Genomic DNA, 17,067 nt, shown 5'->3' on the forward strand with positions numbered 1-17,067 from the left:
TGTTTTCACAAGAAATTAATATCTGAATTACTACATCTGCACCATTTTTATTATATTATTATTATAATTTATAATTAAATTATTCTTATGTTATTATATATTATTATTATTATTATATTATATATTTAATTTGATAAATTTTGTTTGGTCCAAAATGAACTTACATAGTGTTTAAAAGAAATTTATTTGTCTTTATATTTTTTACATTTAAAATGTTATATTCTTGTTTTGTACCCCCAAATAAATGATCGTTTGAATAATCTTCATTTTAATAATTACCAAAATGATTAATGATTAATATTTTTTTCACAATTGAGCAGCCCTATGCATCCGTTTATCGTATCATTTAAAAAAAAAAAAATTTTTTGTCACATTGTATAATTTTGGTATCATATCTGTATAACTTACTGTATCAATTTTCAGTTACCGTCTCATACCGGTTTCATATGGTCTTGTCAGTTTATGCTATGGTATCAGTTTATCTTGTCGCACTGAAACTTTTCATATTTCGTGTAATTGTGTTGAGTTATATGGGCGGGCGTTTTCCAAGCAGACGCGTCTTCCAAGCCGCTTTGAAACCTTTCCCCAAATGCCAGCTATCTGTAGCATCGGGCCGCGTGACGCTAATCTGTGTTGACCGCCGTCACGGAGCATTGGACTAGACGGGGGGGGGTCGGGCCAAACGCGGCAAGTCAACATGCCAACAGGTGCATTCCGAATGGAAGTCTGCATCATCGTGCACTTGTTGCCCTTCACGAACAACGGCGCGGCAGCTCTGGGAAACGTGATATCAGCCATGGAGGAATACTCGGACGGTTGAATCGTGACCTTGAAGACTTCCGACCCCTCCCCGCAAGGCCTGATTATGAGGTTGTTGCTTTTTTTTTTTTTTTTTTTTTTTTTGCCTTGTTACATGGCAGTGTTCCAGACCTTCTTGTTATCAGCGGTTCCCAGCAACATCCCGGATTGTCGGGATGAATCCCGTCCCCCTCCCCTTCCCCCGAGGGGCTTCTCCATCTAATGGACTTGTGATTCCCGCCGAGTGTTTTTACCACAGCGCGTCGGACATCATCTCGGATTTCCGCCGCGGCGATTCCATTTTCAGGTTATTGGCTTCCCGGGGATAACAATTTGCCCGGCTGCGTTTGCTTGCGCACGGCGGGACAGAATAAACAAAGTCACATTTTGCCGCTTTGTCAGGGCGGTGAATAATGCATTGTGTTGCCGGAGTAACAGTATCTGAGTGAATTGTCATTTTGTTATGCTCAACCGGCCTGAATTTGAAATAGTTTTTTAGGGACTGTTAAAAGGAAGGAGCATGAAGTGATTCTGTTTTAGTGACTCGTATTAATGACCATGTATGATTTAGCTTTAGCTTGATCCAGAAGGTTTGTTTGTGTCATCCAGTCTTGAATTCTCATTCTCGATCTTCAGCTTCACCTTTGTTTTTTTTTTTGTGCGTCCAACTCTGGTCTTGGTGTCGAAGCATTTTGGGTCAGGGTCTAAGGCCAGTTTGGTCAGGGTCTTCGGGTTTTTACGCCTAAACTCTGATCAGGGTCTTGGGAGTTTTTCGGGTCAAAACTAGGTGAGGATCTTGAGTGCTTTTGTGTCAAACTCAGATTAGGGTGTCTGGCTTTTTTTTTTCATCAAACATAAGTAAAGTTTTGGCTTTTTTGTGTCAAACTTGTGTCAGGATCTATAGACCTTTTTAGATTGGGGACTCTGGCTTTTTTGGGGTCTTCGGCTTTTTGCGGCAAATTTGTCAGGATTTTTAAGTATTTTTGCGTAAGGCTCTTGGACATTTTGAGTTAGGTTCTCCAGATTTTTTTTCCCCCATCAAATTCAGTTGTGGGTTTTTGGCTTCTTTGCATCAAACTTGGGTCCTGATCTTTAGGATTTTTTAGATCACAGTCTTTAGCTTTTTGGGGGTCAACCTATGGTCAGGGTCTTTGCCTTTTTGCGGCAAATTTGTCAGGTTTTTTAAGTATTTTTGTGTAAGGCTCATGGGCGTTTTGGGTTAGGTTCTCCAGATTTTTTTCCCCCCATCAAATTCAGTCGTGGGTTTTTGGCTTCTTTGCATCAAACTTGGGTCCTGATCTTTAGGCTTTTTTAGATCACAGTCTTTAGCTTTTTGGGGGTCAAACTATGGTCAGTGTCTTTGGCTTTTTCCGTCAAACTTTCCTTAGGGTCTTGGGCTTTTTTTTGGTACGGGTCACCAATTTTTTTTTTTTGCATCAAACTCGGGTCAGGGGTCTACGGTGGAGTTGATTGCTTTTCAGTTGGAGAGTTTCAGCGGTTTCTGGCACCACGATTGAGGTCAGTTGCTGCATCCTGTGTTGCCAAACGCTATTGCTAACAAGCCAAAAAGAAGTTCAGGGCCCTCGCAGACATTTCGATTGTATCTCTTTAACAGAATCAGCATAATGCGACGAGCAGGAACCTTTCTAGACGTTCTCATCCGATTAAAGCTGACGTGGTGTCGCTCGTCTCCCTCTTTGTGTCCCGCGGCCGTGTTTTGCGCGTCCGTCCGAGACATTATCTTCTCTCGTTCCTGTTTAGGAGTTTGCGGCCCTCACCAAGGAGCTCAACGCCTGCCGGGAGCAGCTGCTGGAGAAGGAAGAGGAGATCTCGGAGCTGAAGGCCGAGAGGAACAACACAAGGGTGAGCTCTCGTGTTCCGCATTCTCGAAAATGATTCCGGATGATTGCGGCGTCAACGTAGAATTAGCCGTCTTTTCTCCGTGCAGTTGCTGTTGGAGCATCTGGAATGTCTGGTGTCCCGACACGAGCGCTCGCTGCGCATGACGGTGGTCAAGAGGCAGGCGCAGTCTCCCTCGGGGGTCTCCAGCGAGGTGGAGGTCCTCAAGGCCCTGAAGTCCTTGTTTGAACACCACAAAGCCCTCGATGAGAAGGTCCACAACCCAAACATCGAAAAAGCTCTTTTAGTCATGTGTAGCTAGCTCGGGTTGAGCAATTGACCGATTCAATTGTTTTTTTTTTGTTTTTTTTTTCCCCAACATTGTTGTGATTACAACCCACTATTTTGCCGTTGTAGGTGCGAGAGCGACTGCGGGTGTCGCTGGAGAGGGTGTCCGCCTTGGAGGAGGAGCTTACAGCAGCCAACCAGGAGGTAGGAGCCGTTGTCAACCTTTTGCTATAGCAACAAAAAAAAAAAAAAAAAAAATGCGAGCATTACATGAGAGTAATCCAGCCGAGATGTCATCAAGGCACGAACGGGCTGCTGTGTATATGACAAGGTTTCACCTTTGCCGGGTGCCTGAGGTGAAAAATGCCCGACTTAACTAGTGCGCCAGCAAATACCCGGGAGTCACCTGTCTGTTGAAGTTGTTGACGGACGGTTATCGCTACGCCTGTCAGCCCCGCAGACGGACGACCCCGCCGGACCCTGACTCCGCTTTTGGAATAATAGATAACGTGCACTCCTCGCGGGGCACCCGGCCGGCGCGAGGGCGCTAAGTGATTTGGAAAAAGGACGCGGGTGATTGTCATTTCTGAAAGAAAAGATGAAGGGAAACCTGGGGGATATCAAAGGGAGTCGGCGTGTTGCGGCGGCGCTATTTCAGTGTCGTTCATTCACGTCAGGAGCTGGCGTGTGCTTCTTTTGATCTCCCAGCTGGATCCATGACAGGAACAATGGCCCGGGCCTAATTACGCCTTCGTTAGATTTAATGAGGAGATGGAGGCTCCGGGCTGCGTTTTACAGTGTTCACATCATGTTATAGCCTGACAGTGCAACTGCAAAGTGTTCACATCATGTTATAGCCTGATTCCAAAATGGCTTCAATTCACTTTTTTTCCACTCAAAATTCTAAAAGTCTCTCCAAGTGAAGCCCTTTTTACAATATATATATATATATTTTTAAACATTTCAGTCCTTCTTATGAGGGTAGAAGGCTCGGATTAGTTTCTGTGTGACAGAGAAGACATTTAGCCACATGATGCTTTTCAAGCTAATAGCTGTGGTCTGACTGCATGATGACTGAGGCGTGGTTGGCAATAAGGCTTCCATTGTCTTGGCTTACTATCTTGAGTCGAGTCTGCGCGGGTGGCCACGCCATAGTGCTCAAGGGCCATGTCTGAGTTGTCAGGCAACAGATGGGCTCTGCTCCTCCGTAGTTGACACAAATGGATTCCTTTTCCAAGAAACCACCAGCAATGATTCATTTTTAGCATTGCATTGTTATAAATGGAATTATAATGAAATAATACAAAGTATTGAAAAAACAGGTTTTTAATTTGTTTTTCACGATAAATCTATTAACCTATTAATACGAAAGAAAAAAATAATAAATAAAAAAGTGAATACATTTGATCCAATTGTAGGAAAGCAGGTGTCATTTTATTGATCTTAATGTTATTAAAGCAGCACTAGGCAAGAATTCGACGTTAATAAAAAAATGTTCACAACTCTTTTGATGAAACATTGACTTACAAGTAGTTGAATGGGACTTTTGTCATGCCCTGGGGGGGGTTGTTTATTGTTTTTACTGGCACTAAGCAACTTTGAGGAGGATGGGAGCAACCCTGGCCCACAAAAAAAAAAAAAAAAGGCCTGGATTGCTTTACGGCATACTCACTTGCTCCTTTCGCTATAAGGACGGAAGTCGATTTGAACGTCTACGCGCTATTACTGGTGTCATGTCAGAAGCCCCAAAACAAAAAAAAACTTAGCGGAATGAATATATTTTTAAATTTTGGTCGGTGGGCTGTATGTACCCCGTCCCGTGCTCCATACCTTTCCCACCTCTCCAAAGTGCTTGTGTGTAACGCTTGTGCGCCCTCTGTTGTGCAGATCGTGGCCTTACGTGAGCAGAATGCTCACATCCAGAGGAAGGTGGCGTCGGGCGAAGCCGGCGACGACATCCTGGAGGGCGTCGAGGCGCAGCAGAAGGTCCACGGCAAGGTGTGCCGCCGCGGCGACGGGCGGATCTCGCGTACTGCCACTCGCGACCGACGTGTTGTCTCTCCCCCAAGCGACTGTCCAACGGCTCGCTGGAGTCGGCACGCGAGGCCAGCCAAGTGGTGGAGCTGCAGGACCTGCTGGAGAAGCAGAACTACGAGCTGGCGCAGATGAAGGAGCGCATGTCCTCGCTGTCGTCGCGCGTCTCCGAGGTGGAGCAGGAGCTGGAGACGGCCCGCAAGGACCTCATCAAGTCCGAGGAGATGAACAACAAGTACCAGCGGGACATTAAAGAGGTGACAAATGTGAACATTTCCTGACATATTGGTCAAATTTCAAATTCTGAGATTTGGGGTTTTTTCACAGAATAGTTTGGGTTGAATTTAGAAGCGCAGTTTTCCACAGATTTTGAGTCTAATGAAAAAGATTCAGGTGTTGCTCTGAAAATGTTGCTTGAATTTTGAATCGCAAGGTATATTTTTGTTTTTGTTTTTTTTTCTTAAAATGTTGGTTACATTTTGAATTTAATAGCACAGTTTTTGCAGTTCATCTTATTTTTTTATCCTTAAAATGTTGGCTGAAGTGAAATTTCCCATAATAGATCAGTCAAGTAAGATTTAGAGGTGGACAATTTACATATTTCAATTTAGGAGTGTATTTTCACCCTAAAATTCTTGTTGAATCTACATGTACTCCTTTCCTCAAAATTTTATCAAATTCCATATTTGAAGGTGTATTTTTTCCTGAAAATCTTGGCCAAATTACAAGGTTAGCGTTTCAATTTAGGAGTGCCTTTTTCTCCCTAAAATTCTAGTTGAAGCTACATGTATTGCTTTCCTTAAAATTTGATCAAATGCCATATTTGAAGGTGTATTGTCTTCATGAAAATCTTGGACAAATTACAAGTTTAGCATTTTATTTTCCTTGAAATTCTGGTTCTACATTTTTCCTGAGAAAATGTTGGTCAATTTTAGAGGTGCAATTTTTCCCAAATTTGGTCACATTTACAGATTTATTTATTTCATTTTTTAGGGGATTGTAGTCAAATTTACAGGTGTACTTCTTATATTAAGATGGACATTTACCAAAGATGGTAGTCAAATTTTTGTAACTTTTAGAATTTAGAGGGGCATTTTTCACAAAAAGATTGGTTGAAATTTAGATTTAGATGTACACCTCACCCTCCAAAAATCTGTTCGCTCTTCGAATGTAAAAGTGTTTATTTCTTTACAATTTTAATTGACTTTCCGGGTGTTTTTCTGAAAATTTGGATCGAATTTCTTGATTTTTCCCGCGATCCTAAACGCCAGCACCTTGAGATCTAGTTATTCAAATGAACCGTTTGTTGTTTGCGTGCAGTCCATGTGCCAGAAGGAGGACATGGAGGAGCGCATCGTGACGCTGGAGAAGCGCTACCTGAGCGCCCAGCGCGAGTCCACGTCGGTGCACGACATCAACGACAAGCTGGAGAACGAGCTGGCCAACAAGGAGGCCTTCCTCAGGCAGGTGGGTCTCGTGGCGCCTCGTCACTGGCGGCCATTTTGCCGCTCGGGCTTCAAAGTGCCGCCTGCTTGTTTTTGTGGGCCCAGATGGAGGAGAAGAACCGGCAGCTACAGGAGAGGCTGGAGCTGGCCGAGCAGAAGCTCCAGCAGACCATGCGCAAGGCCGAGACTCTGCCCGAGGTGGAGGCCGAGCTGGCCCAGAGGATCGCCGCGCTCACTAAGGTCACGCCCAAAAACTGTTCAGCACATTTTGAATACTCTTAACTTTGAAGAAAAAAGTGTAATGAGAGTCTCAGGCATTTTTCTTGGTGTTATTTTTTTTTCTCTCACAAAGTTTTTGGTTCAATTTAGAATTTGATTTTTTTTTTTTTTTTTTTTTTCCTCACAAAATTTAGTAGAATTTAGGGGTGCATTTATCCCAATTTTGGTCATACCTGTAATCTAGAGATGCATTTCCCCCTCCCACAATTTTGGTTGAATTTAGAATTTTGAGGGGCATGTTTTCCCCATGAAATTTTGGGTTGACTTTAGAATTTCCTGGAGGACTTTTTTTTCCCAGAAAATTTGAATGGCATTTGGAATTTCAAGGAAATTCTGTTTTTCCACTTTTGGACTAATTACAGATTTAAAATGTTGTGATATTATTTTACACTAACTGTTGTTAGAATTTATACTTCTGAGCAAGATTTTATTTTAGAATTAAGGGGTAAAAAAAACATTCCTGAAAATATCCATCAAATTTTGAAGTATAATTTTTCCCACTATTTTGTAAAATGAAATTACAGATCTAAAATTTTTCAATATATTTTTCCCCAATATGTTGGTTGAATGTAATTTCTGATTTTGTCATCAGAGGAGCCAGACAATTTTGTGTGAGTCGCAGATTTGGTGTTGAGATGAGACGTGTGTCTTAGGCGGAAGAACGTCACGGCAACATCGAGGAGCGTATGCGGCACTTGGAGTGTCAGCTGGAGGAGAAAAACCAGGAGCTGCTACGGGTGAGGATGACGGCGAGCCCACCGGGGAGAAGTGACCCTCCGCAGTGTTGGTCACCCTGCCCGTCTCCGTCCCGCAGGCTCGCCAGCGAGAGAAGATGAACGAGGAGCACAACAAGAGGCTCTCGGACACGGTGGACCGCCTCCTCACCGAATCCAACGAGCGTCTGCAGCTGCACCTGAAGGAACGCATGGCCGCTCTGGAAGAGAAGGTTCCCTCCTGACCGCACTCTCACTTCTCTCCTCATTGTCTACTCATCTCATTTTAAAAAAATTTTTTTTTGGGGCCTCCAGAATTTACTAATCCAAGACTCTGAGGGCTACAGGAAGCAGTACGAGGAGTCCTTACACGAGAAGGTGAGATTCATCAAGTTATGAAAACGACTGGAAATTATGATTTTTATTTATCTATTTTTTTTTTTTTTTAACTTGCAGACGCATTTGGCCGAGGAAATCGAAAAGCTGCGGTTGGAGCTGGACCAGTTCCGATTGAGGGCGGGATCCCTCACAGAACCCACCCTGTCACGGTAAGGCTGCTTTTTTTTTTCTTCTTCTTCTTCTTTTTTATTTCTAGTAGCTCTATTTGTTTCTATTGCACAATGTCAAGTGGCCTGCTGTGACCGAAACTCTTGACCAGGTCTCACCTGGACACTTCGGGCGAGCTCCGATTCTCCCTGGGCTCCCTGGCCGAGACCCAGTCGGACCACTACCGCTCGGCCAAGGTCATACGGAGGCCCAGGCGAGGTCGGGTGGGCCTGCGGGAAACCAAGGTGAGGGAGGAGAAGAATTTTGCTGGAGTCCATATCAACTTCAGTCCTAATCAAAATGATTAAGTAGTCATCCATTTTCAGGATTTAAAGTCTTTAAACAGCACGTTGGTTACTTGAATTATTAGTCTTTTTTTTTTTTCCTTTTTCCCCCAAAAAATGTACAAAATCTTTTTCCATTTGACATAGTAAATTAGCTCCCAACTTAATTTGACTGCATGAGTATTTTTATGCGGTTCCAAATACGCCCTTATGGCTTTTAAATCATATTATCTGCCAAATTCATTATTTGAATTGAATACTCAATCTGGAAACCTGCGCCCCAAAATCTTCATAAATCAATATTGTATTTATTTTTGGTGCTGGATTTCTTTAATCAACTTGAGCCCCGATAAAAATGTTACGTAATGTAAATGTTTGCATTTGACTTTGACTGAGTCATTGATAGAGACAGACCGATATGTTTTTGTTCAGGGCCGATACCGATTATCAAAGGTGACCGATAACCGATATTTGGAGCCGATATTCATTTTTCCTTAGAAAGACAATATTGGCATCAAAATCTTAAAAAAAAAAAAAAAAAAAAAAAATCTTAACTTAACAATACACATCTTTTTTAACAAATTGGAACAAAAAGTTCAGGGAGCAACCAGGGTCGTCAACATGTCATAAAAAGTGAAATGAAAACACTTCTTTAAAAAAAATAAATTGCGCCATATACCGGTGGTTTTCGACAATAAATGAAGCTCTCCAAAATTTCAAAATGACAGAAAATGTAACTTTCACATACCTTTGTTTTGATTTCTACACAGTTTTAAATTGATTTATTATCGGCTATCAGATGTTTTAAAAAGGCCGAAGCCGATATTCGTCAAAACGAAGAATATAGGGCGCCGATAATCGGCCCGGCCGATAAACGGTCTATTGTCTAGGTCATTGGGGTAATATTTGTTCGTCAGGCCAAGTCTCTGGGCGAGCAAGAGTGGCGCTCGCAGCAGCTGGGCGTGGTGGGCGGCGGCGGCGGCCACCATTTTGAGAGCGACACGGAGATGTCCGACATGGACGACGACGACCGGGAGACGCTCTTCAGCTCCATGGACCTCCTCTCGCCCGGCGGACACTCGGACGCACAAACCTTGGCCATGATGCTTCAGGAGCAGCTGGACGCCATCAACAAGGAGATCCGGTACGGTGTCCGCCTGCCTTGTCGTCATTTGCCGCTTGGAAAATAAAAAAAGGAAAAAATACAATGCCTATAATGTCAAATGTTCTTCTGGATTGATGAAGTTGTGCATGGGCTCCCCCCGCAGGCTGATCCAGGAGGAGAAGGAGTCGACGGAGCTGCGCGCCGAGGAGATCGAGAGCCGCGTGGCCAGCGTCAGCCTGGAGGGTCTCAACCTGGCCCGCTTGCACCACCACCACCACGGGGCCTCCATCACCGCCTCGGCCACCGCCTCCTCCCTGGCCTCCTCCTCGCCGCCCAGCGGCCACTCCACGCCCAAGCTGGACCCCCGCAGCCCCGCCCGGGACATGGAGCGCATGGGCGTCATGACGCTGGTACAGTATGAGCCTTGCTTGCTAAACGCTACTCCTTACCAGGGGAAAACGACAAATTGAAACAGAGCAATTAGAGGGCGGTGAAAAGTGAGTTTGAATTTCTTCTGCGTGGGGGCTATTTGGACTGAAGACACCAGGGAGCTCTTTTCATTTCAGGTGCCCGTTGAAGATTTTCATAAAAAGATTGTATTTCTCTTCGCCTAAGGGTGCACTTGTTTGCTGAGTCGCTCTTAAATATTCATTTGTGCTTGTGCTGCTGACGCCAGCGCATATGAATATTTGACGCAGCTGTAGTAAAGTTGAAGCAGTGGCTGCTTTTCAGGCATTCCCCCGGTTAGTGACTTTAACCCCCCCCCCCCCCAAATCGATGCGTTTTCGTCCGTGCCTTGCCTCACGGATCTTTCTCCCCCGACAGCCCAGCGATTTGCGGAAGCACAGGAGGAAGGTACGCGGGATAAATGCACTCACGTTTTGGTTTGGGCCGAGCGGATGGATTTGATTGGTTGATGATCTGCCAATCAGATCGCGGCGGTGGAAGAGGACGGGCGCGAGGACAAGGCCACCATCAAATGCGAGACGTCGCCGCCCGCCACGCCGCGCACCGTCCGGATGACGCACACCCTCCCGGCGTCCTCGCACAATGACGCCCGAGGGTACGGGCGCCTCAGTCGAGTAATCAAGTATGTTAGCGGGGGTAAAAAAAAATAAAATAAAAAAAGAAAATGTTCTCCCCACTCCGACTGATCCGCAGCGTGGCCGCCTCCCTGGAAGCGGAAGGCACCCTGAGCAGCGTGGCCAGCAGCCAGGACTCGCTACACAAGCAGCCCAAGAAGAAGGGCATCAAGTCGTCCATCGGCCGCCTCTTCGGCAAGAAGGAGAAGGGCCGGCTGGCGCACCTGGCGCACCGACACGTCATGGTGGACCCGCAAGGTTGGCGCCCCGGCCGGCCCGTTCATACCCAGATAAGAGTAATCCTTAACCACGTCCAATTCATCCGTAGCCACCATGATGGATTCGGACGTGGCGGGCCAGGACGTGGGGCTGAGCAAGCTGGGCACGCAGGCCGAGAAGGACCGCCGCTTGAGAAAGAAGTAAGCTTTTGCTCAAGGGAATGTATTCTCCAATTTAGAAGAGTTTACACTTACACAATCCAAATAGATCCAATCAAATACAAGCAACGCCTTTAAGGATGCTGTCGTAAGGCTCAATTTGGGCAGTTTTTTTTCATCGTCTTGAAAATCCGGCCCCCAAAGCGTGTTTTACTTGGTGACTTGAAATTTGGTAGGCGTGGTCTGTCTTGAGTAGACCCACAAAAAAAAAGTCTCAACAGACAACGCTCAACAACTCTCAGACATGTCCGCCATTTTGGTTTGAAGCAGCCGTTGAGCAGGGATGGGAAATTCAGGTCCAGAAGGTCAAAGCCCTACCACAGTTTGGTCTCAGGTGCTTCTAATCAACTGAGCTTCTTTACCTGCCGGTTGAGTAGAAGCACCTGCGGCTAAGACCAAACTGTGGCAGGGTTTTTACTCTCTGGACCTGGATTTCCCAGGTCTGTATTTGAGGGATCATTTCCTTGATCCTTGCACCTAGCATTGTTTTAAGAATTGTTGCCAGTTTCACGTAACAACGTGCAATTTAGTAGGCATGTCTATCTTGAGCAGACCCACAAAAAAATCGAAAGCCTTTGCCGAAAAACGACAAAGGAGAGCTGCCATTTTGCTTTGAAACAGCCATGTTCAGGCTCATTTCCAGTTATTCTTGCCCTCAGTATTGTGAGTCAGCCCCAGTCGCCAGTTTTTGGAAGGCATGTCTATAATGAGTAGAGCCACAAAAAAAAAAAGCCTTAAAAAAAGCCGTGCCATTAAATTTGGATTCACAGCGGTTTCACAAAGGTTGCACTTGATTAGGTACATCCACACGTTCAAATGAGATCCAATACAAAGGAAAAGATGCCTTGAAGGATAGATTTGGTCCATTTTGGCGGTTCCAGCTCTGTTTTGGGCTTCATTAGCTGAAGCGAGTGTACGGTGTCAAGTGAATGTTTCAATGGGTTCCTGTGTGTTTGTTTGTCATGCCTAATGATGAATGCCGTTGGCCTCCCGCGTGGTCGTCCCGCTCCTCCTCCTCCTCCTCCTCCTCCTCCTCCTCCTCCTCCTCGTTCTTCTTCTCCTGCCGTTCCCACCGCACGGACTTCCTCTTGGCGGCGCCTGGGACCGAGCGCCTGACCCACGATCACCACCTTCTTGCATCTTCCCTCGCACAATGCATGCCAGCCAGCTGCCTGCCGCTCGACTTCCCGTTTCAGCATCTTGGTCCATCACTGTGCTCTCGTAGTTTTTGTTGTTGTTGTTGTTGTTGTATGGGAAGCTGTTTGAGCGCTCATTCCGTATTCTTCACATCCAACTTAAGGTCCGTTTAAGACAGTTACTAGTAGAATGATGGATATCAAGGATGTGGAATGAATGCTCAAACAGCTTTCCATATTGTTGTTGGGTTTTTTGGGAGAAATGCAGCAACGGTGTTTGACTTTCCGCCACCGCACGAGACGCGAATCACGTCGTACTTTTTTATTTTTTTTGGTGCCAGCTCTGAAAATGTGGACTAACTAACTGGTGTGTACTTTTTTCTCTCTTCTCCCTTCGCCTCTAACAAAGCGGGTAAGTGGCCAGGACGCGTCACTGACCTCCACCGTCGCACATCCTGTCCTGTCTCGGCTCTCTTTGCCCTCCTCCGAGAACGCCATTTTCTTTGTCTTTCTTTCCCCCGCCCCCTTCTTCCTTCTTACAGTCGATTGACAGCCGGATCTGGTTTTCACTCCTGGAATGCCGTCCTCTTCAATTTCTGTGTCTTTATTTGTGTGTGGGGATGTTTTTTCTTTATTATTTACATTATGATTTTTTTTGTCATAACTGTTTCCTTACTTCCCTTTCCCCAGCTATGTTCAGTCGTCATGCATTATTCGACCCGAGCTGAACATGCAAACATGAGCTGGCCTCATGTGCTGGACGGAAGAAGACCCAAAGCGCTTGCGTTTGGAAACAGATTTCCATGCTGTGCTGTGTCCATTTGATATGTTTTTGTTTACGACCTCCCATGCCAGGAATGGGTTCACGTAGCAATATACCGTTATTGGTTTTTTGTTTTTTGTTTTTTTTGGTGTGAAATTTGAGATTTTGTCTTTGCATGTGGGTGAAGTACGTCAAGAAAGTTTGAAGACCGGCCATGAAACAGGAAACGAATAAGTCATGCCCGAAATCACACAGGAAGTCAGCCATTTTGGTTTGAATCATCCATTCGCCTGTCCTTACCATTTTGAAAATTCAGCCCCCGAAGCCAGTTTCACTTAGCAACGTGAAATTTGGTAGGTGTGTCAATCATGAGAAGACCCACAAAAAAGTCTCAAGGAGCTATGATTGAAAAGACATGTTAGTCAGCCACGTTGCTTTGCAGTGGCCACTTAAGGACTTATTTCCAGGGATACTTGACACCAATATCATTTTGAATATTCACCTCCAGAAGCAAGTTTCACTTAGCAACATCAAATTTGGAAGGCATGTCTAAATTGAGTAGACCCACAAAAAGTCTCAAGAAGCCATACTCGAAAACAGACAAGAAGTCAGCCATTTTGGTTTGAATCATCCATTCCCCTGTCCTTACCACCTGTATCATTTTGAAAATTCAGCCCCCAAAGTCACTTTCACTTAGCAATGTGAAATTTGGTAGGTGTGTCAATCATGAGAAGACCCACAAAAAAGTCTCAAGGAGCTATGATTGAAAAGACATGTTAGCCAGCCACGTCGCTTTGCAGTGGCCACTTATGGACTTATTTCCAAGGGATACTTGACACCGATATCATTTTGAAAATTCACCTCCATAAGCAAGTTTCACTTAGCAATATCACATTTGGAAGGTATGTCTAGCTTGAGTAGACCCACAGAAATGTCTCAAGAGGCTATGCCCGAAAAGAAATGAAATCAGGCATTTTGGTTCAAGGCAGCTAGCCAAAAGATACAAAAGACACACTTTATGGACAAAAGTATTGCGATGTGGCCATTACCCAAACAGGAAGTGACCCGCATTTCAAAAATGCGTTTTGAGTGACGATCCATTGTATCCCGGAGGCACAACGATGTTCGCATATTCTTGGTGAGAGCTGTTTTCTTATTCAGGCGCGTGGGACTCACTGCTTGGCACTCTCGCACTCAAGTGTGGGAGGAGAGGAAGGAAGAAAAAAAAAAGACAAAAAAAAAACACCGCACCAGGCAAAGCGGAGCATCTTAAAGACGAGTTGATGCATTATTAAAAAACAAACAACAGAAAAAAAAAAAAGAAGTGAACTCAGGGAGGAATTGTGCTTGCGCATGCAAAGTCCACTCAGCTCCAGTAGGCTGGAGAGAAATGTCGCCCGGGTAATAAGAAGCCACGGCCATGGCGTAGGCGATAATAAACACTTTTGCCCTTTGCTGCCGTGCTTTGGGAAATAAAACCGTCGCCGCAGGATGGTGGGGGTAGGGTATTAAGAGCCGTAGGGGGAGAGAAAATCTGCTACGTCCGAGTGATGCGTTCATGTGTCTCCTCTGCCCACGTAGGCACGAGCTGCTGGAAGAAGCCAGGAGGAAGGGCTTACCTTTCGCGCAGTGGGACGGACCCACCGTGGTCGCCTGGCTGGAGGTGAGCGGACACGTGACGCTTCATCGCCTCCAAATCAACGATGAGCGACAAGTCGTAGCGGGCCCCGGTCAACTGTGGCCTCTGTGTTTCTAGCTGTGGCTGGGAATGCCGGCCTGGTACGTGGCGGCGTGTCGCGCCAACGTCAAGAGCGGCGCCATCATGTCGGCGCTGTCCGACACGGAGATCCAGCGTGAAATCGGCATCAGCAACCCCCTGCACAGACTCAAACTCCGGCTGGCCATCCAGGAGATGGTCTCGCTCACCAGCCCGTCGGCGCCCCCTACCTCCAGAACCGTGAGTCCGCAAAATAAGGAGCCTGCTCTGTTTTTTTGTTTTTCTTTTTTTGTTTTTGTTTTTGTCTTGTGCTCTGTGTTGTCACTACAGTGTTCCCCCACTAAATCGCGGTTCATCGTTTGCACCATGTCGGTTTAGATTTACTGTAACATCAATGCTAATTTCATTAGCCTGCCTATGGCGTTTCACCTTATATGTTAGCATTCAGCTAGTGGAATTCTCCATTTGACAGATTTTCACCTAATGCAGGTGGCTCTGGAATGTATCCCCCGCGATAAAGGGGGGTTTGCTGTAATTAGCTTTAGCATGCATGCTAACGTGTGTGCGTGTGTGCTGTGTGTTTTGTCCTCTGCCCCTCCTCTCAACCCCCCCCCTCTCCCTTTGACCCCGGGGCCTGTTGGTGGTCTTGACTGTGATGCTTTAACACTGTTGGCTTACAGTGGTGCTGCTCTTCTTCTTTAACACTGCTTGCGCCTCCTGCTGGACATCTACTACCACCACAACCCCGCCACTGCCGCTCCGTCTCCGCGGCGCCGCCCTTGTAGCCGTCAGGCAACGTATGGGTGACCCACGAGGAGATGGAGACCATGGCGGCCCCTTCCAAAACGGTCAGTCCCCCCCCCCCCCACCACCCCCCCTCCCACGACGCTTTAACGCTACCACGCTTTTCCTTGAGCCATGTGAACCCTTGCGTGGTGATCGTATGATTCGAGCCAGTCCTGCTAACGAAAGATGCATTTTGTATTTGTTTCACTTAGAAATCCCAGTCTGAAGAGGGCAGCTGGGCACAGGTAAGGGAAAACAAACACTGTTTCTTGCTTATGTCACACATGCGAGCACACCTAGAATAGAATGTACTGTAAGAAAATTTTTCTCTCTCTCAAAAAAAATCACTTTTCTCCAGAGCAAAGTGCCCAGGCCTTTTTGTATTTTTTCCCACATGAATGGCCCTCAGATGGGACACTCATGCTCAGCCAGAACCCCTACTGTTTTTTTTTTTTTTTTACTTTAACTCCAAAAAGTGTAATGATGGTGTTGTATAGTAATTACACATTTGCATTTATGTTACACATTCGCCCCAAAGTGTGATTTTTTTTTTTCCCCCCTCCAAAAATACAATAAGCATCCCTTTGATAAAATGACTAAAATACTCTTTTTCCCCAATGTAGCTTTATTATCTCCATAATAAAGGAGCTCCAGAGCGAAATGCCCAGACCTGATGAGATTTTTGCCCATGCATCTGGCACTTACGCCCCCCCATAGTGTGGTTCTTTTTTTTTCCTTCTTTATTTAAAAAAAAAAAAAAAAAAAATCATTTTATATTTCTTGCCCAGACGCTTGCTTACGGCGACATGAACCACGAGTGGATCGGCAACGAGTGGCTGCCCAGTCTCGGACTACCTCAGTACCGCAGCTACTTCATGGAGTGCCTGGTGGACGCCCGCATGCTGGACCACTTGACCAAGAAGGACCTGAGGGTGCATCTCAAAATGGTGGACAGCTTCCATAGGTAACCTATCAAAGACACTGGGAATATATTTATATTGACACGCGCATATTTTTAATGACATGAAAAATGATATGTTCACTGTTTTATGTAATTGACCTTCCCTAAATTGTCCATAGATGCCACAAAATGGCGGCAAAGCACTACATGAAGCTCCTCGACCTGCCTCAAAATAGTTCCTTGACGCCAAAATGCTGCAATAGGCATCAAAGCATCACTTTTTGCACTACATGGCTTTGGCTTGAGCTCCAAAACAACAAAACCTTTTTCCGAACAACAAACCTTAAAAATCCACAATGCAGCGGGGGAACACTGTATGTAAATATTTGTCATGTTTTGCTATTTTGTGTGATTTCAGAACAAGTTTACAATACGGCATCATGTGTCTGAAAAAGCTCAACTACGACAGGAAGGAGCTGGAACGGCGGCGGGAGACGAGCCAGCACGAAATGAGAGGTGATGGAAACGCGCCATCCCGGCACAAACAAACAAAAAAAATCAACCAAAAAAAATGCTGGATTTTTCCTTCAGATGTCCTGGTGTGGAGCAACGAGCGGGTGGTCCGCTGGGTGCAGAGTATCGGCCTGCGGGACTACGCCGGCATCCTGCACGAGAGCGGCGTGCACGGAGCGCTGGTCGCCCTGGACGACAACTTTGACTACAGCAGCCTGGCACTGCTCCTCCAGATCCCCAACCAAAACACTCAGGTAACCGCACACGCGATAATGGACCCCGTTGGAAAGCGTTTTGACCAAAAAGTTGATCAATTATGAATAACAACAAATACAACAGACGCGTTCATATTTAGTTTCTCGTGTGAACCTTTTAGCGGCCTTTCATCCTCCCCTAAAAGC

General features: G+C 45.7%; 1 protein-coding gene across 8 annotated transcripts in view; it reads left to right on the forward strand.

The window, feature by feature from the left end:
* ppfia2 (PTPRF interacting protein alpha 2) overlaps positions 1-17,067 on the forward strand; it is a 41,262-nt gene that overhangs the window by 19,902 nt on the left and 4,293 nt on the right. For 5 of the 8 annotated variants that reach the window (XR_015084777.1, XM_086022551.1, XM_086022550.1 and 2 more), the window contains 24 exons: positions 2,560-2,661; positions 2,747-2,911; positions 3,055-3,129; positions 4,813-4,923; positions 4,995-5,216; positions 6,280-6,426; positions 6,510-6,644; positions 7,337-7,420; positions 7,498-7,629; positions 7,712-7,774; positions 7,853-7,944; positions 8,055-8,187; positions 9,144-9,370; positions 9,495-9,741; positions 10,157-10,186; positions 10,264-10,394; positions 10,493-10,671; positions 10,742-10,832; positions 14,331-14,412; positions 14,506-14,706; positions 15,252-15,314; positions 15,465-15,497; positions 16,041-16,216; positions 16,572-16,920. Coding sequence is in view for 6 of the 8 variants with exons in the window: in XM_086022551.1 (XP_085878677.1) it covers positions 2,560-2,661; positions 2,747-2,911; positions 3,055-3,129; positions 4,813-4,923; positions 4,995-5,216; positions 6,280-6,426; positions 6,510-6,644; positions 7,337-7,420; positions 7,498-7,629; positions 7,712-7,774; positions 7,853-7,944; positions 8,055-8,187; positions 9,144-9,370; positions 9,495-9,741; positions 10,157-10,186; positions 10,264-10,394; positions 10,493-10,671; positions 10,742-10,832; positions 14,331-14,412; positions 14,506-14,706; positions 15,252-15,314; positions 15,465-15,497; positions 16,041-16,216; positions 16,572-16,920 (3,270 nt within the window). In the remaining 2 variants the exon portion in view is untranslated. Of the gene's footprint in view, positions 1-2,559; positions 2,662-2,746; positions 2,912-3,054; positions 3,130-4,812; positions 4,924-4,994; positions 5,217-6,279; positions 6,427-6,509; positions 6,645-7,336; positions 7,421-7,497; positions 7,630-7,711; positions 7,775-7,852; positions 7,945-8,054; positions 8,188-9,143; positions 9,371-9,494; positions 9,742-10,156; positions 10,187-10,263; positions 10,395-10,492; positions 10,672-10,741; positions 10,833-14,330; positions 14,413-14,505; positions 14,707-15,146; positions 15,315-15,464; positions 15,498-16,040; positions 16,217-16,571; positions 16,921-17,067 lie in introns of those variants that run through there. The other 3 variants (XM_086022553.1, XM_086022554.1, XR_015084778.1) reach the window with 3 other exon arrangements.

Source organism: Filicampus tigris, chromosome 22 (genome assembly GCF_054856515.1).
Source record: "Filicampus tigris isolate MCC_2025a chromosome 22, RoL_Ftig_1.0, whole genome shotgun sequence".
In the NCBI taxonomy this organism is placed as follows: domain Eukaryota; kingdom Metazoa; phylum Chordata; class Actinopteri; order Syngnathiformes; family Syngnathidae; genus Filicampus; species Filicampus tigris.